The sequence below is a fragment of the Argiope bruennichi genome, chromosome X1 (assembly GCF_947563725.1).
Source record: "Argiope bruennichi chromosome X1, qqArgBrue1.1, whole genome shotgun sequence".
In the NCBI taxonomy this organism is placed as follows: Eukaryota; Metazoa; Arthropoda; class Arachnida; order Araneae; family Araneidae; genus Argiope; species Argiope bruennichi.
The window spans coordinates 14,231,708-14,245,870 of NC_079162.1; the positions used below are offsets into that span (position 1 = coordinate 14,231,708).

General features: G+C 30.4%; 1 protein-coding gene across 5 annotated transcripts in view; it reads right to left on the reverse strand.

Annotated features, from left to right (window-relative positions):
- LOC129958537 (teneurin-m-like) overlaps positions 1-14,163 on the reverse strand; it is a 416,933-nt gene that overhangs the window by 36,839 nt on the left and 365,931 nt on the right. For all 5 annotated transcript variants that reach the window (XM_056071080.1, XM_056071079.1, XM_056071076.1 and 2 more), the window contains one exon: positions 4,196-4,315. In XM_056071080.1, coding sequence (XP_055927055.1) covers positions 4,196-4,315 — 120 coding nt within the window. The remainder of the gene's footprint in view (positions 1-4,195; positions 4,316-14,163) is intronic.

Genomic DNA, 14,163 nt, shown 5'->3' on the forward strand with positions numbered 1-14,163 from the left:
ATCGAATGAGCTCGTTTTAAACGTCGTGTTAGTAGTTAACGAGTATATAAAAAAAGAAAAAAATATTTAGATTAGAATGTAACTGACATAAGGTTCTTAATGTGAAGGGTATCATAATGTTAATTTGGTAGGTTTCAATGATTCAGTAACCAAATATATAATTATGTCGGATATTCTATTCTCAAAATTAAAATTCCTTTTCAGAGCAGAGGGGGAGGGGTAAATCAGTAATCATACGAACGCGAAATTTGTTTATTATTCATTTCACAAGAGAGGGAGAAAAAAAAACGATACAAGAAAGAAATTTCAAAAGAGAGAAAAACCAAAAGGAAGTGTTTCAGTTTCTAATTAAATCGTTATTTAAAAAAGAGGTTTCAGATTTTTGAGACATATTATATTGTACAAATTGTTACTGGTTTTAAGTATTACAGTAATCAGAAATTTAATAAATGCATATAATATGCATGTTGTTTTCGAAAAGTAGAAAAAAAAGTAATGAGAGATAAATCATTACAAAAGTTCGGTTTTGTTAAAACAACAAATGATTCCAATCGACATTTTTTTTAATACTACAAGATGGTGTTGTCCCTTATATCTGCAAAGTTTCCCGATAAATCATGTTTCTCGGGTAAACCTTGTAGTCATCTACTTGACATGAAAATGGAAATGCATGATCCATAACTCAATTCCTGTTAAATATTGCCATAATAATTGCTGAAAGAATTCATTCATGGTAGAACACTGGTATCTTAGCTACTGAAGTTGAAAATGATTTATAACAATACTCTGGAAAAGAACGTATATTTGATCCCTGTTTAATATATTAGTTCGAAAACACTTACTAAAATATCAAGAAAATTGTTAGCATTTGAGAATGATTGCCTTTGATCTGATTGTAGGAAATCTTTCGAAATTTTGGACATTTTTAATGCAGCTATTTATACAACTAAGTTTACAGAAAAATGGACGCTTCACGAGATGTTTCAAGGATAGAAAGCACCTAGTTAAAAATGCGCAAAGAATGCCAAAGCTATATTGTCAACCATCTGTCCTTTTCCCCGTGATGTGGTCCAATTTTCCATTCTTGGCAGTGTTAAATAATTCATTATATATCATATATTAGATTATTTGTGTGCAATGATTTCAAACTTTTATACTCACGAATATCGCCAGCAACGTTTTCCTTCTTCTAGCAAAAGAATCTTATGTGTGGTTAAGCCCTGAAATCTCATAGTGACTGCTGAATTTTTCCACAAGGCTTTAAGCGTGCTTTTCTAACAAATTGCTTTAAAACATTTACTGTAAAGCGATGTCATCTCCTTTTAGTGTTCCATCTTGTAGCATTTAAAAAAATGCTTATTAAAATTTCTATTTAAAGTTTATGATAAAGTTATGCGCATTTTTACGATGATAATAATGTATATTTTATAAATGGTGATTTTCATCATTAACAATATATATTTTACGCACATCATCACTGCCATGCTAATTCAATGAATTCTGCTATTACTTGAAGCTGCTTACATGGTCATCTCATCGACTATTTTAAACATAATTTTTTCCCATGATTTCTTAAATATGTGGATTTTATGTTCTTATCACTACTGCTTTCCCCCTTTAGGCTGATTTGATCCATCCGTAATAATTATAAGTGATATTAAAGAACAAAAAAGAGCTCGTCTTATATTTTGAGGAGTTAACCTTTAAGACCAATATGAATATTTTATGCACAATGCAGAAGCATAGTTTCTTCTGACATTATTAATCAAAAGTAGAAAAATTTAAAGCGAAAGCTTCGTAGCTTTAAATATGCTATTATAGAAATGCTATTATTGATTCTCACTACAAAATGGATAAAACTTCAACTATGTTAAGTAAGTTTGTAATATGAATCTAGTACGGATTCTTAAATGAAATATGAATGTTGGGAAAATTTAAACATAGACAAACTATATTTTAATCTAGATTTATAAACAGAATACTGAGCTCACAATATTAAGTTCGATAAATTTCAATTAATATGATCGAATGTTTTTATTCGATTTGCATCTTAAAAAATAAAACATAATGCTGAAATTCTGGATATGAATTACCTGGTGCATCGAAAATCTAAGTTTCTACTGCAATATCTTCAATAAATTTAAAGCTTGGTTGCAGAAAAAAAATAATAATAGCGTTTGAGCTAGTATTATAGATAGAATTCTGTAGCTTTTGAGATCTTGTCTATTGCTTGCTTTGCGGGTTTTTTCAAATACCTTTTCTGTAAATTATTGCACTTAAATCACTATCATGTCGAGTTCTAATTATTTTTACAAAACGACTACTTTCAAAACAACGTACTTCCTAATTCCTACCATAAACAATGAGAAGAAATTTATTTCAAAATTGTCATTTCCCAATCCCTCCAAAATAAGCTTGGAGATTATTTTTAATATAAATGATAAATCTAATTATCTTATTTTGAAGCAGATATGTCGAACATAAACGAACTTAAAAAAAAAGAACTTCTTTAGTCTTTCGTGATCGATTTCCCTTATATAGTTTGCATAATAAATCTATTTATTTTTAAATGAGACATTATGGCTCAGTTACGCAGCTATTTCATCTAAAATTCACGAATCCTCCACTATTTTAATAGACAATAGAAAAGAAATAATGTTGATATTCACGTTTTGTAAATGTTTTAGTGCTTCTTTGACTTTCATCATATTATTTTTGGGATGTTCCGCTTGCTTTTTTCTATAATGGAGTTGATTTGCATTTAAAAGGCGTGTTATGATAGATATCAATGCATCACTTAGCATAATAAGTGTAAAATGGATTGAATAAAATGGCATTTTTTTTGAAAATGTAAAATCATTTCTTGACAATTCACCGAGAAAACACTCAGAGCTGTATGAAAATTGATTCTTGTTTCGACTGAAAAAATGAAAACTGATTGACAGAGGGAAACGTAATCTCCACCCAAATCAGTTTAAGGTAGATTCAGAATAAACTTGATTTGGAAATGCATCGGCTAACATGCCAACGTTGTATTAATTGAGCATTTCAATTATACATTAGTTCATTAGTTCGGCTTTTGTTCCTCGAGATTTAACCGAAATAAACTGCTTTCCAATTAGCAAATAGTCCAAATAAGTGGAATGTATTGAATTGGCCTAATTTCCAATTCTTCATTATTAATGAAATGTCAAAAAGTCTACAAGGATTGATATTGTACATAGGCATCAGATTATTTGGTTCATTTAGATTCTTGCAAAAAATCAAAAATATGCTTGAAATAATGATCTTGTGGACATATGGCTGTTATATTTTAAGGAAAAAGTATACTTAAAATTCGGTGTTTTACCTGCATAATTATTCAAATAATGCATTTACGAAAATCGATATTTCCGGAATTTGAATAGTACTGTGTTAATGAAGTTACGAATTTTTTTTCTAGATAAATGTTCTGTTTATGTACAAATGTGAAATATTCTTAAATTAGCATTTGAAAAAATTATAATGCCGTTATATGATGAGAATTGCATTTATTAATATGTAAAGTAATGTAATGTTATGGCTATGTAAAGTAATTTAAAGAATACGAGATGAAAGTAGTAATTCAAGTAGAAACTTCTGAAAAGCAAAAGTTGAATTTTAAGCTGATTTATCTGAAATATTTTGCCAAAAAAATATTTGTGGATAGATATTGATAGTTTGCAACAAAAAAAAAAAAAAGTTGCCAAATAGATATAAATGCCAGTTAAAAATATATATTTGATGTTGGATCTATAAATATATATGAAACGTAAATAAATAATAAATGTGAATCTTATAGATTGCAACTGGTTAAGTTTCACTTAATATAAAACATTCTTTCGCATTCCGATACTGCACAAAATTAATCAGTCATAAAATACATTCACTTATTTCTTGAATGAATAACTAAAATATGATAGAAATTCAAAATGCATATTATGTGTAAAGATATTACACAATCGAAGTACTTTTATTTTATTTTATGGCCTAAATATTTTTCAATCATTCAAAAAATATAATGATTATTCAAATGACATATCAAATTCTCTTGCTTTATAATGCACTAGAGCTTTTACAGAACTAAAAGCTTCTTTGTAATTTTAAAAATTCTGCCAAAGTTATTTTGAAATCAACTATATATAACTTATAATTAATACTAAAATTTATTACTTACCACCCATCACTTCTAGTCAGAGTAAATCCGAATTGAGGGTCAGTAGCAACACTGACTCGTATACCGATAAGTCCGTTGCCTTCTCGACTGACCACTCGTCCCCTGATAACTGAAACCCGGCTACAAATAGCAGAAAAAGCGATCAGTAAAAAGAAAAATGAAACTTTCTTTTAATGTAGCGCTAGTTTTTATTTAAATTTTTAGCTCTCATGAGCTTTAAGATTGAAAAGAGCTTAACAAGAAAAAAGATTTAACTTAAGCGCTAATTTGAACTCAAAATAGATATTTATTATAAAAAACGATTTTTAAGGTTAGGAAATAAATTTCATTATTAGCCTTCTATGAATCTGACTTAATTTGAATTTGTATTCTAAGGCATCAATTTTTTAAAAATTTAATTAGAGCATTTAACTGAAGCATCAATTTGAACTCAAAAATAGATATGTAAAATATCTATTATAAAAAAGGATTTTTAAGGTTAGGAAATAAATTCCTTTATTAAATTTTTATGAAGTAATTTTTTAATTAGCATGACTTAATTTGAAGTAGAATTTTAAGGCATCGATTTTTAAAATTTTTAATTAGAGCATTTAATCATTTCTAATGATAACATTATATTTTTTAATAAATTTTGATTCAAGTAATTTAATAACATGCATTATTAACTAAAAAGCTATTAATTATTATTAATATTCCTAAGCTTACGAGTGATGACAAATTTTACATCAGTTGTTTCATTCGAACACTGTATGGATAATAAATTATAATAAATGATAATTTATTATAATAACTTGTAACTAAAATATTTATGATATTGATTAGTCAAAATCTGATAATAAATTGATAAAAAATTATTTATTGAAAATTTTTTTAACTGTTTTATTTTTAAACTTTAGATATTTTAACGAACATTAATAATTTAAGAAATTGACCCTATCACAAAGGGTAAAGAAACTGAATTTTTCTGACTGTTTTTATACGTTAGTGGTAGCATGACATAATAACACAAGTATAGACATACATGAAAAACATATAAACAACAAACATTTACAACATTTAAAAGCAAAAAAGAACCGTAGAATAAACGACTTAAAAAAACAAAAATTTGAAAATAATAAAATTTTAAGGGAAAAAGAGAACAAGAGTGCTTGATACGAAAAACAAACAAACAAACACTGAAGCTAAACAAAAACACATTTCCTGAAATCAGATCTGGCCTTAGCTCCTTTGCGGCAACAAATAGAAAAAGCATGCATTTCAAACACATCGAAGCAACATTTCAAATCCTTTCCTTTGCAATTAAACCAAGAAATATACCTGGACCAGCAGCATAAGGAGGTATTTTAATTCAGCATTTTTAATTTCTGGAATATAATTTGATCCTCACAGAACTATTTTTAAGAATAGGAGCATTAATCAAACGATAAATTAATTGCATCTTCAAGAGAGTTAGTTTAAGATTTTAGATTTAAAACCAAATTATAAAAAGAAGAAAATATTTTGTCAAAGTTTTCCAGGGCTGCTGACTTGTCATACAACTTCACTGGTGCGTAAGCGAAATAAAAAGTATGAAGGAAATCTAAAATTGAAACGATTTAATTTGAATAAGTTCGGAATTCTTTGCACATCAAATTTTGACATAAAAGAGTTCAAAAAAGATCTCAGAGTTACAGACCAAAGTTATTCCAGCACTGTAAGAGATACTTAACCTTCGGAAGGAAAATATTTATCTATTATTCAAAATATAAAAAATAATACGTCTACGTTAAATGAGGGTAGAATATTCCTCGTTATACCCCTGCTGAATAATAAGCGTAAAGACGAATGGCATGAAACACTGTAAAAAAAATATCTTGCGTTTGCAATCTGTGAATTTTGAAAATATTCGATTATTTTCGTTTCTTTATAGTATTTTTATTGGTCGATAAAATAAATCAACTAAGCAAATGCCAATAAATTAAAAACAAACCTTTAATAATTAGTCATTGAACACTTGAAAATTATACCTGCTCTATAAAAATGAAATTAGCACATGGAAATAACCAAAACAATTTACTCTAACTTAAAAAGTAATTAGAATTGTGAAGAAACGAGAGTTGATTTCATAATTAATGAAAAAGAGATAGATTAATAACTTCTAACACGCATATTCTATTCCTAAGCAAAAGCAGTTTGAATTATGAAGTAATGTAAAGAGCAATGCTTTCATAGTTAAGGAAACAGTGTCCTCTAACTCGTATTCTATAATTTTAAACAAAAGCAATTTGTTTCTTTCCATATGTTACTCCCAGAAATAGTTTCATAGACGAAATTTCTTAATTGATTTATACTTTCTTCCTGATATACCTGAGTCTTATACATTTGTGTGCTTTCGATAACGCTATTTTGATATTTTCAGAATCCACATATCAGTTAATTAATTAATTAATTAAAAATTTTATCGATTCGACAGATTTCACCGTGGTTTGAATTAGAGAAAGAAAAATGATTTCAAGATTAGGCAAAATATCTAATTGTAAATAATAAATCAAAGACTAAAGAATAGAAAATAAAAATGTACAGTAATTTTAAGCACCTAAATTATTGCCTTTTTCAAATTCTTTTTATTCTAATTGATATATTTAGTAATGATTGACATTGGTATGTTCATTACAGTATTCATTTGTATTATATTTCCTTGAGTTGAATTGTATTTACAATGAAATAATATCAATGGCTTCTTTTAAAAATTCACATAAGAACTAGTTTTTGTTTTCATTATTAGCATGAATGATCTTATCATAAAAAAAAATTATTTTTTACGGCTGGTCAAAATTAATTTCGTGTATTTATATATCCGATGACAAATGCAGATAGAAAATAAAAACTGTGATTCCACGAGGGTATTCGCCGGAATAAGGGAAACATTTTCACGCACACAATAGAAAGTTCCGAGTAAGATTCATTTTAATTAAACCTGTTGGTAAATAAAATCTGTTATAGAGTCATTTTCTTAACGAATACTCGTAAAATTGACGATGTTTATAGAAACAAGAACTACTGTGAATTAAACGTTGGCTGCTTTTGTCCTCATTTTGATAATAAACGCCCGTGACCCTCTTCAATCACTGTAAGATCAAATTTAAGGATATAATAAAAGAAAAGAGCCCAATTTTTCGAGCCCAGAGTCTAGATTTCGAAACAGAAAAATTATTTCATTGTCCATATTTTACGGGAAAAAAAAAATTCATGTGTATTGTAAGATTATTGATTAATTAAAATCGTATGTAACCTCCTTCTTTAATATTTCATCAACCCTCTCGCTGAGTAATTCTTTTATCAAAATAAGTTCAAAAATTGCGAGACGTTTCCTGCCAGACATCTTTGAGCTTTGAAAAGAGCCCACAAAATGCTGCAAAACCTGCTTGTATATTTCGCAGAACCATGGACAACTAATGCTATCTGTTAACCCAAATCTGAATGAAACCAGAAAAGTCGAAATGAAACTATCAGCGGGAAAATCTGTTTGCACAGCTAAACAGACGGAAAAATGCATCACCGCGGAAATCGCGGATGGCGCAAATTATGCTACTTCTACGTTGCCCGTGAAAATCGCGGGATACGCAGTGAGAGGGTTTTAATTAAACAATTTTACTTCGAATTTAGTGAAATCTTTGGGAATAATTTCCATTTCCTTCTTCTCTCCTTTAATAGATAGCCAAGTAACTGAGGGATGAACTATGCTCTTAAAAATAGGAGCGACATTTTCTGAATGTGGAATTTCTTTGGTTTAATAAATAGAAGAAAACTTCTTTATTTTACAAACTCTGACCTTTTCACTGTTTGTTTGTTAGTTAGGTTATATTATCGTCCCGTTTTAAAGCTACGCTAGGGCTATTTTGGGACAGACCTCGTAATTTTGAACCACGGTCAGATGATCAGGACTAAACCTGAGCTGGAACCATTCTATCCAAGATTTCGTGCCGCACCGGCGGGGAGAATGTAGCCATGGCAGATTTAACGCGCACCAGACCCGCTTACACGACGGTTCTTCGGTCGAAGCTGAAACCCTCCGGTTTCGAAGCCGAGACCTTACCACCAGGCCACCGCGTCCTTTTACTGAGTAAAGGTTTTATTTACTGAATAAAATTGCAATTTTTAATTTTAAATTACGAAAATATTAGTTCAATTCTTTTGCATTCATTATTTTATTCATTAATGACAGTTTCTAAATTTTCTTATACATAAACAACATGGCGTGTTTTTTTTTTTTTTTTTTTTGTAGTACATTCAAGAGAAACGAGTTCTCTTTGATTCAAAGATTAATACTGACCAAGCAAAGGTCACATACCAAAATCCATTTATCTGTCTAGTTATTTTCTTGACTTAGAGTGTTCACATGATCTATGAAATAGCTGACAACAATGAACTATTTTATGGATTTGATTCAACGTTTGATAAACAATTCAACTGATGATTGAATTTCATCCATCTAATCTTTTTTTAATTATCGCATTTGCATGATGAGAGAGGCAAACAAAAAAAACTCTTTATTGATGAATTTCGTGCAAAGTAACATATAAATATATAATTCCAAGCACCAAACTTTTTACCTTTCTAATTCGTCGCGCTTTGGGGATATTCTAAACGCAGACATAGAGACTGTTAGACAGACATTATCTCAAAAATTGGTTTTAAGAACTCGGGAGGTCTAGAGCATGGAATTCAACAGAATCTTTAGGCCGAGTTTTTTTTTATAGTTGCAGAGCGCCGTTTTGTGTTGTAGAGAGTAAAAAGTAGAAAATATTTGAATGGGGTACAAAATTTAACATTTATTGAAAAGTGAGAAAAGTACTCAATTATGATGAAATTATTTATTTTGAAATCAAACGGGTGACTCCGTAATCCATAACTTATTTTTTTGTCACTTAGATTAAATTAAATTGGCATATGATATTTACGCTATTACCTGTCTACCAGAAATACTTGATTTTCTTTTATGTTTGGTATTCTTCTTTAATGCACACCAGTAATCAGGTAGCATTGGTCCTCTCCATTATCACTCTTTATTACAGTAGAGGAGATATCTTGACGGAAATGCGCCCCTCCCCCCCCATTCTATTTATGGACGAATTCCAGGTAAGAGTCGTATCTTGAACTCATATTTTTGCAGTATCATAGCATGATCTCAATGACGTTTGGGGTTTCACGATTTCCTAAAAAAATTTGAATGTCACTTCTATGTGCTTTTCTACACTGAAATTTTGATTTCATTTATTAGAATTTCGAATTTTCCATCGAGCAAACTTCCTCCCTGGAATTTAAATCGGCTTACACGGAGAAATTTTTTAAAAGTCCTAACTTCTTATGAAAAGAAGGTAAAATAAATATATTGGAGATGAAGATGTATCTCAAGGCATAAATGATTCAAGCCTTCTTCACATAATGAACAATTTCTTGAATACAATTGAAATATGTTTAGAGTCCTTATTCCGCACAACATGAATAGCTTCAACATTGCGGTGCAAAAGTTTAGACATTCGGTTTTAAAATAATGCTAGTGGAATTTAAAAGCCTTTAAATATATTCAAAAGCTTTTTAAAATGCTATAATAAAGCCTCAATTATTTTATTTGCTATAATGCTATTTTTTGGATTGAAACAGAAGATAGCGTTTTGCAAAAATTTAGACATAACGAATTTCAGTAAGCAAGTGCAAATTTAAAAGAGATGATGTCATAGACTTCGAATACTTAAGTTTAACAGATGATAACTCTAACTATTCGAGATACAGCGAGGTTCAAACGGAAGAGGTTACGAAAATTTGGTATGTTGAAGGGGAGCTCCTTTCAGAATAATTAATATTCGATTATAATTAATATTATAAAAAGTTATATAACATAAAAACATATAAAACATAAAATATATTTACATTTACCGAATTTTGTCCAGTCCAATTCTTACAGGTAACATGTGACACATAAAAGCGATGATCCTCAGATCCAAAGACTGACCAATACTCAGCAAATGATTATTCGTGAAATGTAAAGATTACAGCGATTCTCGGTATCAGATTCGTAATTCCAGGAACAATGGTTCGTTGCAAAGTGAGAAAGAAATCAGCTCTGAAGCCGTGACATTCACAAAGAATACTGTCATCGAATCTCGAAACCATTTGTCATATGGACCGAAATAGCGATCAGTGATATTTAGCAATCAAAACAATAGAATCCGTATGGTCCAGGTCGATAGACATCGCACTATCATGACTTACGTAAGGAACCTAGGTGTTTTTTTAGTTGCAGATAAAGTGGTGGTTCAGTGATGGCTTCGGCAGATTTTTGTAACAATGATAAGTTATTCCACATTTTACTAGAATTTGCCAAACACGGATGAGCAAACAAATGTTCTTAATTTGTTTTTATTTTAATTTAACTTCATTTTTTCACCTTTTTCTTCATTTTTTTCCATCTAAACGTTTCAGACAATGTTAATTTTATCTTTAAATTTTTAAGAACTTGCCATCTGTTGAATTCAACTCATATTGTTATAATATTGCATATGTACCATATAACGCTGAACCTGTGTTAGGAAAGTTGATTAAATGTATTTTGAAATCTTTGTGATTTTGTTCATTGTCTAAACTTTTGCATCGAAGTGCATGACAAGCTCAGCTTATATCTTAGTAACCCATTTCGCAGTCAAGTTCATAACATTTTCTTATCAAAGATGGAGGTTCATTGTTCAATTTTAAATGATTCCACATTATAAAAAGCATCTAGATGATTTTCTTACTTTCTTGACATATTCAATCAATATACTTGGTTCCCATTTAAATCCGTAAACATTTCCCTTAATTTCTAAACGGTGACAGCTTATGCCATAGAGTTGGGGTCTAGGTACAGTAAAAAGGCTATGCGCTACTCGATGAGATGACTTACAGCGCCATATTTTGGTAGATTCGGAACTAGCGATCCTGTTTTGTAAACCTTATATACTTTAATGAATAAATTTCGAACAATAACCGCAGAATGGATGGGATTTCATGTTAAAGAATGAAAACAGGCATTTTACTGTTACTCTTCTAAACAATGGAACAGATCCTTCATTTTCCATCAGAAAGATAATGCTTTCTCGTATACAAAGAAGCAAAAATTGCATCAAAATACTCCAGATTTTTCGTGAACTCCTATGAGATTATCCCTGCCACGATAATTAAAAAACTGAAAGAATCAATTTAGTACATTGTACAAAAATTGCAGATTTCAACAAATTTTTGAAATAATCAGTCATCTAGAAATGTCTCTACTCTACTCAGTCTGTCTACTCATGTACATGTGAGCACAGTAAGTCGCAATCATAATGCATTAGATTAAGGAAATTTTGCTTATACCCTTATCATGTGACTTTTAGATCTTTGTTAAATTTTTATTAACTCTTCAAAAGATTGATTATCTGTCTGTCTGGCTATATGTATGTAGCTTTCATGAGTGATAATTCATAATAGCGAAAAGCAACGTATGAGACCTGTTAAATAGAGAACGATTATTATTTTTGAAAGATTGTTAAAAAGAAAACAAGAAAAATTAAACTGAAATTACACGTTTGAAAGTGAAAAAATAGATGTCACATGTTTCACTGTTATAGCTTTGGAAGTAGGATAAGTACACTTTGTTTCACCTTCGCCTAAGCCGTAAATGAATGTGACGCGCGACAAACGCATTGGAATTTTGTTTCTGCCTAAAACACCCGTCAACTCAAGCCTATGTGATGCTACAGGAATTTTACGGGGGAGCCTGCACTTCCCTATAGCACAGGTAAAATAATAGTTAAATAGGATAGACAATCGATCTCAAAGGAGAGTGGACCTGTGTACCAGTAACTACTCTATCTGAAGCAAACATCAACACAGCTATTGTGGTAGTGAAAGAAGATCGCGGAATCACATTAAGAAAGATTGAGTATTTTATCGAGTACTACTTGCATCGAGATTACGGATTGCCCGTCATTATCTTTCAAAAATCTGCGTCACATGTATTCGCCATCATACTTATAATCCTGAATTAGCAACATGAGATTTTTTTTCTTGTCGCGAATTTCAAGAAAAACCTCGAGAGTAACAGGTAGTGGTAAAAGCTTGAAGGGAACGTTGAAGGGAATGTCAAAAAAAAGGCTACTAGTTTGTATTTCAAAGCAGGAAAAAAAGTGGGTAAAATGCATTCATGTAATGGGGATTATTATGAAAAAATTCATCAAAATTTTGATTACAAGTGCGAGAATTATTTTTTTATTAATTTATGATAATGTTTGTTGAATAGCCTTTTTAAATGAAATTTGGTATGTAATATTGACGTCACGTGGTGTATTCAAAGAGTATCCAGCTATATTCCTTTATGTAAACATATGAGGATAAGAAGTCGTACATTTGGTGAGCCTATAGGGAAACGCTTGCATTTTTCATATTTGCAGCAGCTGTCAATCTTCAAGTAATTTAATAATTTAAGGAGTTTAAGAGAATGTCATCAAATTTTCTTTTTGAAAGAGTGACTGCACAAGTTCAAGAACACTTCTGCATAAGCTTTGTGTAAATCAGTGTCATTCCCAAGTGGAAACGATTCGCGGGATTAAAGAGATTTTCAAAAACGGACCAGTGAGCATCATTTTGGTAAAAGAGTGGTACAACTATTTTAAAAATGCCTACATTCCAGCTGACAGTGGGAAACATCCTGCAGGCTCTTTATATCCAGACAGGAGATCTACATTGGCGAAATAAGAACCCTAGTCATGCAAAATCATTGAATTTCCATAAAAGAACTTTCAGACGAAGTATCCATTATAAATCTACCCATACGATTTTGACTTCACAAGAAACTCTGTTCTTCATGTGAAGTTACTAACATTATAAGAGAAGCAACTCTGCTTGGACATTGCACAAGGCATGCCAGAAAAAATTCCTAACTTCCTCAATGGTGCAACCACTGGCGATGAATTGAATCTTCATTTTTAATACATTGAGTCCTTTGGTTTAACACAATATATCTTCGTCCTGTCCTTCTCGATATGGCTGTTAGCCTTTTCCTTGAATTTCAAATTGTCCTGTAGAGTTTAGTCCAGAAAAGACATTGTACAAATTACGATGAACCATCTGCGTACTACCCAAAGTTATTGTTAAAATTTTGCTTTCGATAGTGGCAGATCCCTGCAAGAAGTGTAGGATGAAGGAAATATTTTGAAGGAAGAACATAATATTATCATAAGACAATACAAATATTTTTATTGATAAATTTTGTGCACACCTCGTAAAACTATAGACCTGTATCATATATCGGAGTAGTCGACTAAAGTAAAGGGGTTCAAAGTGCATATTTTTTTTTTACGAAAATGCTGCGAAGTTTAGCTGAACCACGCCATAGTTTGAAAGCATACAAAAATGTCAAGGGAAAATACTGCTTGTTCGAATTCCCCCTTTTAATTTAAAACTTATGTAATCAAATAGTAAACATATTCTACGATATATTTTTTGAGAACGTCACACTTAAACTTAAAGGTATTACTATAGATGTGACTGAAGGCATGTCAAATGAATTTGATGGGATTGAGGTGAAAGTGGATTCCTCATTCTTTGTTTATATTTTCGGATTGCGCAATGTAATGTTATATGTTGTGATGAAAGATATTCGTTACAAACTCACACAAAAACCTTCACATTTTTGCAATCCTTTTTCGGGGATACATTTTGAGAAATCATTTAATTTTCTTCCAGTTTTTTTTCCTGCAATATAAAATATCTCAAAAATTTCAACTGCCATTTTCCTAATGGGAGATTAAAGAATATTATTGTCTTACTATAGAGGTTAAATTCTTTCTTAGATTACTGTGCCAAAAATTATTCTCATGTGTGAATTGTGATAAAATCCGAAATCTTTCAGGCTTTTTGTAGTGAAAAATTTAAATGTTATCCTCGAAAGAAAATTAAAAAAAAAAATATTA